Consider the following 16559-nt stretch of genomic DNA (forward strand, 5'->3'; position numbering starts at 1 on the left):
TGATTTAAACGACTTTCAGTTTGCGAGGGGAAATATTTATTTTCATGTTGGTATTTGTGACTCGCAAATCTTCAAATTGGGTACCCCGTGTAATTTATCCCAAGTCCCGCGCGGTAGAAGCAATACAAGATGGCCGTCACTACAGAAGGATTTCCGTAAAAAATCTATACATTCACATTCTTACGCAACCGTTTGTCTCAATCATTACAAAAGTGCAACATAGTTTTAAATCGGGTGTCTTCATAACTCTTGGTCGTGTATGCGTTAATGAGCTAACATGGGAATGTGAAGATAAAAATATGTTAGATTCGGTACACGGAAAAATACAAGAATGAAGCCTTTAAAAACCAGGCTGGGATTTATCGTCTTTCAATGCAAATATGCAGTTTTAAGATACTGTAGACAAGCTGTGTTTGAGAGGCCATATAATGGACGGTTTGCTAGTCAGGCTGCGTTCCCTGCAAGGAGAAACAACCCAAAGAATCACTACGATGTGATGAAACTACTACCAACCGCAACACAAAGGGAGATCAAGTCTGCTTACTACGAGTTGTCTAGGATATACCATCCTGATCTCAATAGCAGCGCTGAAGCAAGAGAGAGGTTTGCTGGTAGGTTTGTCCATCCTTGCTTTCCCTCTGCTTTTATTTGATAAATGAACTAGTCAAAATCCCCCTGTCAATATGCACAGGTTCCGGCTAATGTTGTATTTTACTTGTTTCATTCATAGTTAACTTAATTACTGTAAATATATGGTGCGTTACAATAAAAGCAAATTGGGACACAAAATATAATCAAATACCTTCAAACTTTTATTACCTGTTTGTGGAGTTGTTATTTACATCCCTGGGGCAATATTGAGAGATTGTCGTTCCCCCATACTCTTAGTACAACATTAGCTGAACCTGTGGTCAATGTGTAATGTCTCAATCCTGCTGTATGTCTAGCGGTTTAAACAGGAAATCCAGAAGTGAAAATGTGTATCTTGTTTTTACAGAGCTCACCCTGGCATACAATACTCTAAGTAGATTAGAGACCAGAAGAGAATATGACAAACAAATAGGCACCTACTACATGACCAGATCCTTGACCAGGAAGAGTGAAGGGGAGAGGGTACTTCGCCTAATGGATGACCTTGTAGAGATTGACGCAACTGGAATAGAGCAGGTTTGATTTTTAAATAACTACTGATAGGATACTCAAGTCTCAATATTTCTCCCCTAGCTTTATGCCATTAAAACCATGGAGCTTTGTTTTCAGACCAGCTCATTTTTGGGTGCTGGTATACCCCTGAACACCATTCTTGGACTCCCAGTCAGGCTAAACAACATCCATGGGCCTAAGGCTTCATATGGGTTGCAACCACATGATGTCCGCATGCTGCATCTACTGCGGCAGATATGTAGTGGAACACTGGTGGCTAGTAAAGGCTCATCTACTGTGACCTTTTTGCCTGGAGATCTACAGGCTGGAATATTTAGTTCTGAAGGTGGAAATGCAGGGTATGTTTTTGTATTTCTATTTGTTTTTTATGTAGTTCAGTTTTGCAGCCAACCTTGTAAAGAATTAGGGGACCTTGGACAGATGTGTCGTATCCCTCAGATGTGCTCTCCCCATTTAGTTGCTCTCTATTTTTTTAAATTTCTTACTCCAGAAGTGTCAGTCTCTTGGCGGAGAGTGCTCTCCCTTGCCTGGCATTGGCACCAGAACCAGTTTATTCCAGGAACAACATACTCAACCTTAAGGGCATCACTCATTTAGCTAATGGCCTTCATATGGATTTCTTTGACAAGGTGACTTTTTGTAATGGTACAACCTTTGTGAGGACATCCTTATGCTGTTTCCTGTTGAAAGTCCCATTGAAATTCATGAAATTAAAGTGTCTATATTGTAAACATAATTAACATAAGACAACATTTATTATAGGTGTACAGGCCTATAGTTGAAAAGTTTGGATTCCATTTCAGTATTGAGATAAAAAGGAGGTAAGCCTACAACCTAACTCAGTCTTCATCATCCACTTTTATCTTTTTTTATTTAGCTCAGCATAGTATTAGTCACATACATTAGTGGTCTATCATCAATGCTGCGTTCTGATTAATTGACCTACAAGTAGCCTATTACTTTCATTATGTAAGCTTACACTTGGGGTCAATAGGCCATGGGCTGTTGTAAAGGTGCATCAAGTGATAGTAATGATTCTTTCTTTCTGATCATCTCAGGTCCTATTTTCCCCAATCTAGTGGAAAAGTTGTGATCAGGTCCTTTCCAGTGACCAATCTGAAAGCAGTGGATCTTACAACTCCAGGAAGACTGGTGAAAATAACAGGATGGACTTCTGTTGCAGGAGCAAAGCCTATAAGGGTGTGTAACACTGTATTCTCCCAGAACACACCTGTCAATCACTCATACTTGAAACCTGCCAATCACTCATACTTGGAACCTGTCAATCACTATAACTCGACACCTGCCAATCACTCATTTGGAACCTGTCAATCACTCATACTTGGGATCTGTCAATCACTATAACTTGAAACCTGCCAATCACTCATACTTGGGATCTGTCAATCACTATAACTTGAAACCTGCCAATCACTCATACTTGGAACCTGTCAATCACTATAACTTGAAACCTGCCAATCACTAATACTTGACACCTGCCAATCACAAGTAATTGACACCTGCCTTTTACTTGTTTTTGACACCTGTCAATCACCATTATTTGACACCTGTCAATCCCTATTAATTGACAACTGCAAACCACTATTACTTGACAATTGTCAGTTGTCATTATTTGCATTATTCCACTGACATCCAAATTGCTTTTATCCTTAGATAGCACAAGTCATGTCAAAATTGACCAGGTCAGCTCTAAAAGATAGATTTCCAGGTGTTGACATCTACGTAGAGTCCCTAAGAGAACGAGATAGCCGAGTCGATGGAACAGGACAAGCAGTCATGTGAGATGTCCTCATAACCTAAGATACATGTCTCATCCTGTAACAGTGTATAACCAATCAAACAATACTGTATGCTGCATGCGATAGCTTGTTTTTACTTATGCAAACCATTGAGTTGATTTAGATAGTCTAATGTAAAATTTGTGGATTTTTTTATTAGTCAGGAAACAACATCTTTGACCATGTAATGAGCTGCTGTTTATTAAAAATTACCCCTCACCCCTAAGTTTTCAATACTTAAAAGTATTGTAAATTGAAAAGGCATTCCCCTGCTCCTTCTCTCATTTCAAGAACCTATTTTAATTATTTCCTGTCCCTTACAACAATTCAGGATTCTTGGAGAGACATCTTCAGGGATGATGTTATCAGGGACTGCATTATGGAGAAGAGGTAAAACTTCCTGAGTTCCACTATGATATTATGGACCTAAGCAATGACAAGAGCTGAGAACATTAGATTAGGATTATGAATGTCAGATACATTTCAGCCATTTTCAATCAGACAGTGAATTGAGGATGCAAAGTTTTACCCTGTAAACTCCTTAAACTTTCGCTTATGTAGAAATAATGTCCCTAATTTATTTTCATCTGTATCTGACCCTAATGATTTGCTTATTTTATTGCAATTAGTTTCCATATCATTGCCCAAGCCATTGTCCTCAGTATTTTAAAGATGAGAAATAATTTGTTAGTTAATTTGATGCAATCTTTTGCTTGGTTTGTTGCATTTTTTAATCCTAGGGATGTCCCATGAGGAAGTTGTGCAGAAAGCTGTCAACATGTTTACTCAGAATTCAAGTCACAGCATTTGTGTTGATAGTCTGGTGCAAGATAAGGTTTGTATTGGGGAGACAGTGCACCTGATAGGGTTCAATATTACCTCAATTACCTTCTTACCTGAGGTAACTAAAGCAGGCAGCTAAAAAAACTTACCACCAAAATTACTTGGTTCCCAAAAGGCGCTCTCTCAACTATTCTTGAGTTGCTTTCCAGTTTCAGTGGAAGATTTGACTGAGCAAATTCTATGCTTGGTCAAACTTTTTGCTGAAACCTACAGAAACAATAGCTATAATATGCAGGCCACATGGATCCTGTTGGTCCTTGAAATTTTGTTGGTTTATCAGGTGCAGGAACTGTGAGGGTAGCTGTATACAAATCCAGTTCCTCCATGTTATCAGCAGCACCTACTGTAATAGTTTCTGTGTTTTCTCTTGTAGTTGCTTCCTTATATGGCCCTTGCCAAAGGTCAATCATCCATACGAACATCACTCATCACACCCCATACCAAGGCTGCTATAGCTGGTCTGGAGGCGATGTCAAAGGTAAATAGTAAACCGTTCTCATTGATGGGATGGGTTTTTTTTTTGCATTGTAGTAATTGTATGCTTGTTTAATTCACAGGTAAAATTTCAAGTTACTTCAGATGTTATTGGAGGTTCAAAAACTATGGTTATCAGCTGTAATGGTTTAGGAATCACCAGATAACACTACCTCAGGTCTTTCATGTCTATGAGCCGGCTAAAAATGGCACTAAGTACTGAATGTTTACCAGTTATTTTCGTTATTGTGTAGAAAGAAAAACACCCTTATTTTGTACATTAGAGATGGTATTGTAATATCATATGTTTCTAATATTCCAATATCATTTGAGATGGTATTGGAATATCAGAAACATGAGGTCAGGGTACTTTTAGCAAAAATGGATTGTAATTAAATACAGTAAAATACATTTAGTTTGTTCATGCCATTAACAAGTGTATATTTCTACAGATAGTGATCATTTCAGTTCCCATATTACAGTAACCAAGAAGTGTAGTTCTCCTTTTTCACAAGTTCTGTCACTAAGATGCTTTCACGTTTGTCACATGATTCCCTCTACTAGTTGTCTCACCATGGTTTCAATCTGCTGGTTGTCCATGAACTCTGAGTTTGATATTGCGTTTAATATGGCTATAATATTAATAGTTGTCTTTGCATTTATCCAGACTCTGCCATTTAAGCCAACTGTACATTCAAAGGGGAAGTATTTTCCAAGAAGTTTCAAAAGTATAAAGTCCTTATTGAGTAACCTGGAAAAAAATAGTTATAAAAAAATGTCAATTTATGGCAATCTAAATATGTGTGTAAAGGCAGTTCCCCTAACCCCCCCCCCCCCCCCCTCGCGGCCAAAAAGTGTAAAAGTGTAATTGTCTATTAAGGGTGTTTGGACATTTCTCTGAGGGCCTTTGCTAGGAAAACTTCAGGCATGACATCATTGTTTATGAATATCTAAATTTTGATGTCGTCATCAGGCGATGATGCCATCACATGATGTCACAACAGAAAAATTCGATAATCTTAGCTGTTGAAGCATCTGCAATGATAAATGTAGCTTTATAACATTATTCAGGAGGGTTCCTACAAAGTTACCTATGTGTTTTTGATTCTTCCAAATAATTTTCGCACAATTTTTATTATTTTTTTTTCCACTCTTATTTGAATAATTTCTTTAAGTTATTAGGACATCGATAGGTAGTTTTACAAAAGGCAAGTTAGGTGAATAATTTCTACCTAAAAAAATTGCCAAGATTCGCATAGATTAGAAATGCAAACCGGGAGTAGAATTATCTACGTATGCGCAATTGCATGTGATAAAGCCAGGTTACTAATGCGGTTGTGATAGAATTTTGTTATCAAAATATTGGCTTTTCTCCCACTTTTTAACAGTGAAATACGCATTGTTACAACTTTTTTTTGTGGAATCAGCACTTCAAGTCGCCAATTAGGTACCATAGGTGAAAAATCACGCTATCTTTTTGTTTTACAGTATTTGTTTATTGTGTTTTTCGCGCCAGTTTTGGACATTCGTTTACGTAGCTAAAAATGTTGTGTGCATGATTGTTTTCTGCCAATATATTTTCCTGCTAAAAGTATGAAGTTTCTGGATGATCGCGCGCACACCTAACAACCGAATGGCTAAGTAACAAGATATGTCCCAACGCTCTTAAAGGGTTATCAAATACTTTCTTTTTTTCCATATTATATCTATGACTGTACACCCCCTAAGCAAATCCTGGGAATACACCTGGTTACTAGTGCGCTTACTTTCGTGTCAGCCCAAGTGAGCAATTGAACATGAATCCTCCTGAAAGTGGTCCAAGGCCTGTGCTTTTACCACTACCATCAGTACAATCCAACTCAGGTTCCATATCTTTGTTAGCAATAGACAACCTACAATACACTAGATCACCAATCTGAGGAATCAAAGTAAGTAAATAAGTGAGAGAGAAACAGGTGATGAAAAAAAAAAAGAATATTTGCATTATGAGGGCCATAAATTCTGGTAAAAACCGGTCAGTAGAACTGCAAGCAAAACCTCCCCTTCTTATAGCTGCAGTGCAGCAGATCACTGTTCCAGTTTTAAATACATAACAGTTATAACCCCTTTTATAAAAATAGTTTAACCCTCCTTGTGACGCCGTTTTGAGTGTATTTGAGAGTTGACAGAATTGTGTGTAATGTCAAGCAGTGCCATGCTGCAAACAACGAAATGTCACTCAACATGAGCCCTGCCAATCAGAGAGGAGCTCCACAGAAATTCCTTGCATTCCTAAGCAATCAGAAAATGCCTGTGCTTGAAAGAGATAACAAGTGTGGGCAAGCATTTCTTTCGCCTCTCTCCGCACTTTTTCTTCCCACTCACACAACCATACTCTTCCCTCAGTCTTATTTCCAACTGAAACCCCACAGAATCGCTTAATACACAGGCTATAATAACGGGTAGTTAGTTGTTTGTGAAGTATATATCAGGTACTGCATCTCCACAAACACAAACATGCACTACAAAAATGCAACTTGCTTCCATTTTTCTACTCATTTTACTACAAATTACCTGAAGATTTGGCTTGTTTCGCTTTGTCGCTCCCTCAAATGCCAGCGAAGAGAGTGTAGCAGGATTACTAGTCCCTATATCAACTTTGTAACTTTCTCCTCCCCGGTTGGAAATGATACCTATGACACGCTCGTCCTTTACTGGGACATACTGCAAAAAAATGTATAAATTGTAAAATGTAAAAAAAGGTTGCATATTTAAGCGTTATTATTACTTTGTATTTCCTTTTTATTGCTTTAGTCAGTGACACCTTTCTAAAGACCACAACAAAGCTTAACCTGTCTCCAGAGTGAGACACTTTCTTCAATGTCCAACATGGTGTGATGACAAGGAGTCTACCCCCTACCCCCCCCCCCCCCCCCCCAACTCACATTATACATTTTATAATAATATTATAAATATTATTTACCTTGCAAAATGGGTGTGTAGTTGGTAAGAGGGGATGAAATTACCTTATTTAATCTCGGTATATCTAATCTTGTACTGAGACAGAGGGGGGGAGAACATGAAAGATAAACCTGACATGACGCTTCAAATAAGCCCATTTCACATCTAATAAGGCGGAAAAACTAGAAGTTTTATCAATGTAAAAAAAGTCACATTTGATATTTAGTGTCATTGAAAGTTGAGCTTTACGTCCCTGAACCCATACATAGTGCAAGGATGTTCAAGGAAAAGATATCTTAACCCTATTCAGACCAGGGGGGTGGGGGTTGCTTTTGAGGCCCCCAGCACCTTTGATCTGTAATAATTTTTGAATTAGTAGGGCTAGAGCATTGAAATTTGATGACTTTTCCTAAAATTTATCTGGGATCAGTTTGGTGTAAAACAAAATTTTGATATGTGTACCCTGGTAACCATAGCAACCAAGTTTTGAGACAGCTTTAATGAAAATTAGGCAAAACACTTTAAGGTTACGTGGTGCCTTGAAGTGAAAATTCTATCGAAAAAAATATTTTTGCATCTTTAAATTCCTTACTACATTACCTTTATTATAGCAAAGAAAAATGTTTGGATTTCTATTATCTTCTTGATATTATAAGAAAAAAAAAAGAAAACTGTGTAAGCATCAAGGTGTTTTAATCCTTTAATCCTCTTATCACTTACTGGAACCCTGTGTTCCCTACATCCGTGACCTTCGGTGATAGTTAATTAGCATACTGTTTTACCCGTAAATCGTGACTTCAAAAATCTCAAATTCAGTTCCTTCGTCTTGTGGAAAGTCCTATTAGCCTTCCGAAATATATAACCGATGGATAAACGAAAAAAGGCAGACGTCTGAGAAAAGAACAATCTTCTTGTTGGCTTCTCTTGTATTAGTTTGTCCCTACAACCTGCTTCAAGTTTATCAGCGAAGAATGCCTCATCGTTTCCAAAATCAAAACATTAAGAAGAAATCTTTAGTTACTATTTGTCTAGTACATGTCACAAAATCACAAAAAAACCTGCCTTATTTGCTACCGGTCTCAGCCACGCTTTCCTGGTTTTGCATGAGCGTGGCTTTTCCTTGTCTTCCCCATATGTGCAGGAATTCTTGCTTGTCACTTTTTCTCATGGCAAAATTCGAAACACCCGTAATGACTCAGTTTTCGCCTCTTATTGGTCGGTCTGTTTATCTTAAAGTATGAGAGCTATGACCGAAAAATTTGGAACACGCTAGCTTATTTATTCCAGAGTGATACTGTGTTCGGCTTTTGAAAGATTTTGAGCGGATCGTATTTTATGTCTTCCCGTGTCGTGTTACCTGGAAATTATTTAGTCATCTGACTTTGACTCAAATTTGCAAAGGAACAAAGAAAAATATCTCAAAAGCCAAACACAGTTTGGTAGGTGTGTATATGGTGATTGACATAAGCCATAAAACTTAAAGATCTGCCGGATAGTTTAGACAGATTTAAAAAATAAAGCATTTCATCAAACCTAGAAACAAAAAGGATTATCGTATTTCCCAGTTATTAAGCTTTACAACAGCATATAACATGAGCATATGCGATTTAATCTAACGCGCATATCGACATTTTCCCTCAACACTTTGGGTTTTTCAGTGACCCGCAGGCTGAAGATCAAATGTTAATAGGACATGTTCAATGTAAATCCATGTCATATAAACGTTTTATACCAAGTTTTGAAAAAAAAAAAAACAATAAAAATTTACATATCTATTTTAGGGGGGAGGGGTGGTGGTTTTTTCGTCAATTTTTGACCAGCTCGAAATAGTGCTTGTAGAAATAGCAAAATAAACATTCATATCTACCTGAAATAATTAATACAACTTGAAACGAAGATTAAATATTGTCAAAAAGCTTCAGATTTTGCCATCCAGATTCTTTTATTAAAATAAATAATTTAATCAAATCCAAGATGGCAGATGCTGATGTCACATAATTAGTTAAAATTGCTGTTTCTTTTAAACAAACATCTAAATTTGGTGAAATCCTTTTTATGTTCCTCTATTTTCAATAAAAAGTAGAAAAACATTTTTTTTGGGAAAGATATTTAAATTATTACTTTAATTAAGAATCAATTCTCAAACTTATGCTATATTAAAGGTACCATGCCAATCAATGACAATTGGCGTCATATTTTGTTCTAGAAACAGTGTCACTAGTAATAAGATAATCGAAAAAAGACATACAGAAATACATATCTGAAAAACAGGAATATTGCCAGTTTCTGCGTTACATCATCGTGAGGTCATAAAGACAATTTTTTTTTAAGAATATTGATCGCTCCCCTAATACGAAATGATTATGATAACTTATTTGGATTTTGGATATTCTATGCAAAGGTTTCGGAAGATAGGCTATTTATAGCCATATGTCCTTAAATGACGTCATAATGATGTCAGATTGTGTTGCTATGGCGACACAATATATCATTTTGCTCCTCTTTGTCATATAATGATTCTTTGAAAATTTAGTCATATTAGCCCCAATGGTTCAAAAGTTAAGGATGGGGGGGGGGGGGGGGGGGGGGGGCGAAAGAGCCCCTCTCCGGTCAGAGGAAGCCCCAAAAAAAGCCTGGTCTAATTTGGGTTAATAGGCCAAAATCTGGGCGTGCCTCACGTTATTTGTGTTTTGAAAATAATTCCAGAATACAAGGAACCCGATGGCCATGATAAGAAATTGTGTCTTCTTTCTCTTCTATCTCGAATTGCGCATTTTCCAGGTTTTTCCGTCATGTCAGGGGGGGAGGGGGTGCTTAGGCTGTCAAGGGTGGGTAGTGGAGGGTGCATGGAGGGACTGGAAATATTGTAAGACTAAGCCCCAATCAAGTTTGATTACCGTTAGTCTCGTTCTATAATAGTGGGTATTATTGGGGTATGGTACTTTGTAGTTGCTCCCGCTCTCAGTTATATGATATATTCTCTGCCCTTTCTTACGCGTTTTTGATTAGTGTCGATCCAGTAAACCGCTGGGGCTCTGTGTCGAAACACACCGGATTTGTATGCCAACACTTGCTCGCCTTCTTGTCTCAGCCCTGGCCCAAGCTTTAGTTTAATCCTGGGATTTTGTGAGCACACTTTCAAGTCTTGTGTAGTGCAAACGATGTCCCCGGGAAGAACGACATGATTCAACATGTGCAACGAAGCCGCCATGTTCAACTTTAGGGTAATACCGCTGTACAAAAACAATACAGGTCGTCTCTCTCTCCTGTGTTCCGTTGGCTAAAAACTTTTACCCATCTTTCTCGCCAAGGAATCATTCGAAATAGGGTTTTTGAGTGGTAAATGGCTACATATACAATTGCGAGGTTAAAAATTGTTACTATACCATGAAATTCGTAGCTTATGGTACGTTTTATTTTGCTATAATGAAAAGAATCTCATTTTAAATGTTTAGCGGATCGAAATTCAACGCCAGATATCTATTATTTGTCGAGCAATTTGTGGCTAGAATTGACTCATAATAGATTATTTTATTATTATTCTAGATTTTATTTGTGTACGGGGCCCTCGCATAGAACAGAAAATTTTCTTTTTTATGTTTTACTGCTGTAGACCAACCAGTTCATGTTGAAGCTAAGCTTCAAGAAAAAGTGGATCGAAACTCTCGAATTATAGCCACTGTGATTGGTCAAATTTAAGATTTAGCGCTCTCTGATTGGACAATAAGGTGATTCTAAAGAACCAATGAAAAGTAAGTAAACTGGACTCGACCTACGATACTGTTTCCTTGGAGGTAAGACATTTTGCTTTATATACGGCCATCTTTACGAAAGGCACACTCGAAACTCACAGTTCTTCGTCTTTGTACTACCAAAGCTGTTAGTCTATTGCTAAAATGTCCGGTCGCGGTAAAGGAGGTAAAGGTCTAGGAAAGGGAGGCGCGAAGCGTCATCGCAAGATCCTCCGGGATAACATCCAGGGCATCACCAAGCCCGCCATTCGCCGTCTCGCCCGCCGTGGAGGAGTCAAGCGAATTTCTGGCCTCATCTACGAGGAGACCCGTGGTGTTCTCAAAGTCTTCCTTGAAAACGTAATCCGTGATGCTGTCACCTACACCGAGCACGCTAAGCGCAAGACTGTCACCGCCATGGACGTTGTCTACGCTCTGAAGCGACAGGGCCGAACCCTGTACGGATTTGGCGGCTAGATCATCTCTGCAAGAAATTCATCTCAACGGCTTCTATAGAAGCCACCCACATCTATAAAAGTCAATACCATCTTGCTTCCACTCCTGCACCCCCTCTTGTCCGTCATAATATCACATTATTTAACGTTTGATATCCAACTTTTTGACGCTGAATATGCAATTACGCACGTGCTCAAAGCAGATATTGATAAGAACCAACAATACCCACCAAAACCAGAACATTAGAATGAACACATTCGCATCTTGAAAAAAAAAAAAAAAAATATTTAAGCTTTTCTTTTTCATTATTTTATTGACTATTTTTGTTGTTTCATGAATTTGCTCTAATAATCTCCCCCCTAGCTTGATTTCCGTGGTTAATTTGGTTTCACACGAGCACACCCCAAAAAAACTGCAGACTATTCTAGGGTACCTATTTGAAATTAAGTGGTACTCGATATAGATATAATTTTTTAATAAAACTTCGACTAAATTAAAAATGTCTAATCTAGAGCTACAATACACCAAAAACTAGAAATTGACTCTGCCAAAATTTCGTCTTTAATAAAACTTCTTCAGGGCAGACTGAAGGTGAATCGTTAAAGCTTATATACTAAGTCTTAATAGTGATGACTTTTTTTGTAGTAGGAACCCACGTAGAGATGTGTAAATTCTTTTTATCCATAGCTCGTGCTATTCTAGAAAATGCGCGTTTTTGTCAGTTGTAATGTTTTTGCGTCTCGCGCCACTATTCTGATGTAAATAAGCTTGTAACGATTCACAGCTCCCAATAAATCCCCATTAAATTTTTGGATCTTATTTAGAAGTCAAAAGAATCAAAGTTATCTGGAAAATGTTGCCTCGTAGTGCCTCTTTCTGCAAACCCATTTCTAACAGAAAATCATATTTTCTCTTAAAATACAAAGACTATCCCTATCATGTCAATTATACTCAAGCCCTCAATTGTGTCGCAAAAAAGGAATATTCTTTTGAACCCGTGGAACCATCCCTGATTGATATAGACATACAGGTGCTCAAACCATTACAAAGATAGCTTGTCACAAGCTTATTGGCATCATTGGGTATGTTGTAATATATTATTAGTGAAGCTAACAACATCACAAAAATTTTGGCTTTTATTTTTACCAAACACTACAAGATGACTATGAATAAGATTGTGCTTTTAGACATTACTGAGTGCACAGCTACAGTATGGCGCCTTCTTTTTCTTGTATTATCTACCAAGTGGATAACTGCACCAGTTCTGTCACAGTATTGCAGAGCATGGAAGAAGCAACATTTGCTTTATATAAGGCTTCTTCAAACCCTGCTAAATCTCTACACTCGACAGCTAACAGCCAGTCATAGTGACCTCCTGCAAAGCAACTTGTGAAGTAGCCAAGTCAGTTTATTTCCTTAAACCAATACGATTGCATACCATACAACCCATAAGTTTACACTCCTGCATGTTACAACGGCAAAGAAGAGCACAGGCAATGCACTACAGTACCCAACTTACTTGACCTAACAGCTTGAGTTGAGGGCAATCATACTAACGCCGAGACCGTTCTCTGGAGCTTGAGCGTGTTCTACGAAAAAGAACAACATGCACAACAAGTATGTTCATGTGGTATTGTACAAGCCAGAAATGATCCTTATCCCCTCCGCGGAGAGGTTTTCCTGAAACACCCCCCTATACCCCCGTATTTCTGCCATGGGAATTTCTTTATTATATAGTTATATTGGAAGCTCCTCCGTGGGGAATGTATGGACTTTTTTGCACTACCACACAAGGTTATAGCCTCCTACACGGCGCTCTTAGGGACTACGCTTCCCCAGGCCCCACGAGCACCTGCTCCACAGAGCGGCAAAACGAATTAGCCAGTCAGCATTCACTTTCCAAATCCTGGAAAGTTGACTTTGGCTGTTCGCAGGAAAAAATTATTAACCTACTCTTCACATATGTTTTATGATGTTCCATTCTTATACAGAAATAATTCCTTAGAATCTCCATTGTTAGGACAGGTTATACAATTACCTCCTCAGGGAAGGTAGGAGAAAGTAATTACAAATTAAACTCAGCCCAATCACCAAACCTCTTGTGCCGTGGGGATCTTGATCTTGAGGATGAGCTCCTAGAGGAACGGGACCTCAAACTGGATCGAGATGAGCCTCTGCTAGATGAGGAAGAACTACTGTGACTGCCATGACGTCGTCTTTTTGGGGACCGAGAACGAGAGCGTGAACGGGATCTAGAACTGGATGATGATCTTGAACTAAAAGAAACAATAAAAAACTGACAACAGGAAACAAGAATAGGTTAAAGAAATCTTGACACAAGCCATGTCTGATATGCTTTGCAATATTGTTCAAAAAAGCATCATGGGTATTATCAGCAGTAATTTAAACCAAAAAGTAATGTTGTGGTTTGAAATGCTTCTTGGTTTGAAATTGTTAAAACCAGTTTGAAAAAAATTCAAACCATGCCACATTTGTTGTGGTTTGAAATGCTTCTTGGTTTGAATTTTTTTCAAACTGGTTTTAACAATTTCAAACCAAGAAGCATTTCAAACCACAACAGTAACATAAACCAAACGCCTCTGTAGGTTTAACATTACACAAAATTATCAAAAAGTTCCCCCACCTTGGTGTTGTTGTGGGATTAACAGGAGTGCAAGTATACATGTTTACCGGCCCTTTTTCTTGGGTGCTTCATCTTCACTACCGGAGGCATCAAGAGCATACTTTGATAGATCAGCATCATCATCATCATCATCCTAGTACCAAGTAAAAAAAGAGAATAACATATCATCACATATTTAACCACTAAACTTTTACAAAAGAAAAGCAACAAGTACTGCAAAGTGCACACACCTCATCGCCCTCATCATCATCAAGGTTGTATTTTGAAACATCAACATCCTCATCATCTTCTTCTTCATCCTCTTCCTCAATTTCCTTTTTGCTTTCAATCACTTGAGGTTTTGGTTCATTCTACATAAAATATTTACATTTTTTTTTTAGTTTAAAGTTTTGCAATAAGATAGCATAAGATAACCATACAAATAAAAATAAAGCGTACCTGCGTGACAGCATTCTGGGAACCCTTTTTCTTTTTCCTTCTACCAAACTGAAATAGAGACAATACTTGGTGGTAATATACAATAAACATCTTAAAACAATGCAAAAGGAAAACATAATTGACTGTGTTGTAGTTGGCACATTTTCCAGCATGCCATAACTATTCATCTGTTGTTGTCGCTATGCCTAATAGATTCAATTTCATACCTCATCATACTCATCATCTGATTCCTCTTTGGGTTTGTATTCTACGGTCCCCCTTTCATTATACCCTCCTCCATAACCTAAAGGACACACAAATAACAACGGCAAAGAGAAGAGTCATATTACAAAAATAGCTTTTCAGATGGTTTACCATTTCTTATCATGTATAACACACATTTTTTAAAATCAAAAATAACATTCTCAATCAGGTTCACAGGGTTCAAAACTTTTTTTTTAATCTGCTAGATTTTGTTGGCTTAGTGGATTGTGGAAAAAGAAATACTCGAAATATGTATGGAAAGGGAATACAGAAAAAAGAGCCGCCAAAGACCAGAAAACAGCGGGCCAATATTTTGAACCCTGGGCTCATTACAAGCCACAGTAGCAGGCCACAGTAGCATTGCAATAACAAGTAAATAGGAAGTGTACAGTATAGCACCATACCTGTTCTGGCTTCTACTTTAGAAAACTTTGCATTGTTGCACATGTTACAGGAGTTTCTACGAGCCCAGTTCACATTGCCACACCTGATAAAACAGAAAATGTTAACTTCTGGACTTCCATTTGGAGCTTGTTATCCTGAGAAACAGGGCCAATCTTAAAAATGAATAAAAGAATCTTTTGAATGATAATTGACCAATATTCAAAGGTGTCTTACTTTGAACAAATCCAATCTTCTGCACTGAACAGACCTCCACTTTTTGATGCAGCTTGTTTGCCCAGCTCTACTCCACTCAGCTTGATTGTATCAACACATTTTTTCTCTGCCAAAGATGTCATTTCTGACAATGAATAGTAGTAATTGGACAACAGATGGTAGGCCTGAACTTACATAGAAAGAACATGGCTGGCAAACACAACACGTATCCCAGCCTGGTCAATCAATAGAGCCGATAACTGATCAATTCTAAACTGGCTCTGGCCACTGGCTCATTGGCTCAGCAGTCAAATTGAGAGTATAAATTATAGTCAACCACCATAACCACTGCCTTGTTGGCTCGGCAGTGAGGTCGTTCCTAAATAATTGGCGAGCCATGGATCCGGCAATCCAATCACTATATTATTCCTCGTTCTTGAATGACTCGTTCCTAAATTACTGGCAAGCCACGGAGTCGCCCAGCCACTCACTGCGTTATTTGTTGTGGTGCTGTAATATGGCCTACAGCCCTCCCGCTATGTTTGTAAATAAAATGACTGCCGAGCCATGAAGCCAAAAGATGTGAGTTTTTTAGCACCCCTGGATTCTGTAGTCGCTCCGAATTTTATCTTATCGATTCAATTCAATGAAATGATTCACAAAGTTTAATAGGGTTTAACACCATGGATGATGTAGTAATATTTTACTTGGGAAGTGGCCAGAAAACAGAGATGTTAATAGATTTGATAGATTTTAATGAATAAAGCCGACTAAGGATTTCAACAAACAATACATAATTCTTGCACTAGTCAAGAAGGGTAAAGCGACGGAGGTATTCAATGAAATACATCAAGAACACCATAAAAAAAACAAAAAAGTAGTATTAGCAATTCCAACAAGGCATGTATGACTGGCACTATACTTACTCAGCAGAATTAGAATTCTAAAGTTCAAAATAGCACTAACCTCTACCACAGCGATTACAAGAGCTCCTACGCGCGAAATTCATATTTCCACACCTAAAATACGAGTGAAGATACACTTAAAAGAAACATCCATTGACTAAACTAATGTGGTCGAAAGTTAAGGACTTACTTTGGGTCGGGACAAACCCAGTCGCCATCAGAAAGCTTCATTTTGGAGGAAGCCATGATGGCAACACACTATTTTTTTCAACAAGTTGTGGTCTGGTGGGTGCGCTAGGCATCAAGGGAATCGCGCGCTCGGAGAAGA

General features: G+C 38.1%; 4 protein-coding genes across 10 annotated transcripts; 2 read left to right on the forward strand and 2 right to left on the reverse strand.

Moving 5' to 3' along the window:
- The first annotated feature begins 106 nt into the window (after positions 1 to 106).
- Positions 107 to 4892, forward strand: LOC5507516 (RNA 3'-terminal phosphate cyclase). Of its 2 annotated transcripts, XM_048725621.1 has the most exons (10): positions 107 to 611; positions 998 to 1167; positions 1261 to 1793; positions 1927 to 1985; positions 2223 to 2364; positions 2836 to 2960; positions 3292 to 3350; positions 3701 to 3795; positions 4177 to 4281; positions 4361 to 4892. In XM_048725621.1, exons 3-10 carry the CDS (start codon positions 1776 to 1778, stop codon positions 4442 to 4444), a joined length of 687 nt encoding a protein of 228 aa, XP_048581578.1. In that variant the 5' UTR covers positions 107 to 611; positions 998 to 1167; positions 1261 to 1775; the 3' UTR covers positions 4445 to 4892. The 2 variants fall into 2 exon arrangements, with proteins under 2 accessions (XP_048581578.1, XP_048581575.1); XM_048725618.1 differs by lacking the exons at positions 1927 to 1985; positions 2223 to 2364; positions 2836 to 2960; ... (2 more) ...; positions 4177 to 4281; positions 4361 to 4892 and having other exon boundaries at positions 1261 to 1764.
- On the reverse strand, positions 4674 to 10613 carry LOC5507517 (putative exosome complex component rrp40). Its single transcript, XM_001628109.3, has 4 exons — positions 10213 to 10613; positions 6831 to 6980; positions 6044 to 6192; positions 4674 to 5028 (listed from the first exon to the last, which is right to left on the reverse strand). The coding sequence occupies exons 1-4, from the start codon at positions 10426 to 10428 to the stop codon at positions 4821 to 4823; spliced, it is 723 nt and encodes a 240-aa protein (XP_001628159.2). The 5' UTR covers positions 10429 to 10613; the 3' UTR covers positions 4674 to 4820.
- Positions 10614 to 11053: 440 nt separating this feature from the next.
- On the forward strand, positions 11054 to 11474 carry LOC5507518 (histone H4). Its single transcript, XM_032376178.2, has one exon. It carries the CDS (start codon positions 11114 to 11116, stop codon positions 11423 to 11425), a length of 312 nt encoding a protein of 103 aa, XP_032232069.1. The 5' UTR covers positions 11054 to 11113; the 3' UTR covers positions 11426 to 11474.
- Positions 11475 to 12522: 1048 nt separating this feature from the next.
- On the reverse strand, positions 12523 to 16547 carry LOC5507519 (zinc finger Ran-binding domain-containing protein 2). 6 transcript variants are annotated; one of them, XM_048724480.1, is made up of 11 exons: positions 16422 to 16547; positions 16293 to 16345; positions 15348 to 15453; positions 15134 to 15216; positions 14693 to 14769; positions 14487 to 14534; positions 14279 to 14398; positions 14096 to 14181; positions 13501 to 13680; positions 12924 to 12993; positions 12523 to 12790 (listed from the first exon to the last, which is right to left on the reverse strand). In XM_048724480.1, exons 1-10 carry the CDS (start codon positions 16475 to 16477, stop codon positions 12957 to 12959), a joined length of 846 nt encoding a protein of 281 aa, XP_048580437.1. In that variant the 5' UTR covers positions 16478 to 16547; the 3' UTR covers positions 12523 to 12790; positions 12924 to 12956. The 6 variants fall into 6 exon arrangements, 4 of the variants coding, with proteins under 4 accessions (XP_048580437.1, XP_048580432.1, XP_032232066.2 ...); XM_048724475.1 differs by having other exon boundaries at positions 14096 to 14178; positions 15348 to 15471; XM_032376175.2 differs by having other exon boundaries at positions 15348 to 15471.
- Between the last annotated feature and the right edge of the window lie 12 nt (positions 16548 to 16559).

Source organism: Nematostella vectensis, chromosome 1 (assembly GCF_932526225.1).
Source record: "Nematostella vectensis chromosome 1, jaNemVect1.1, whole genome shotgun sequence".
In the NCBI taxonomy this organism is placed as follows: Eukaryota; Metazoa; Cnidaria; class Anthozoa; order Actiniaria; family Edwardsiidae; genus Nematostella; species Nematostella vectensis.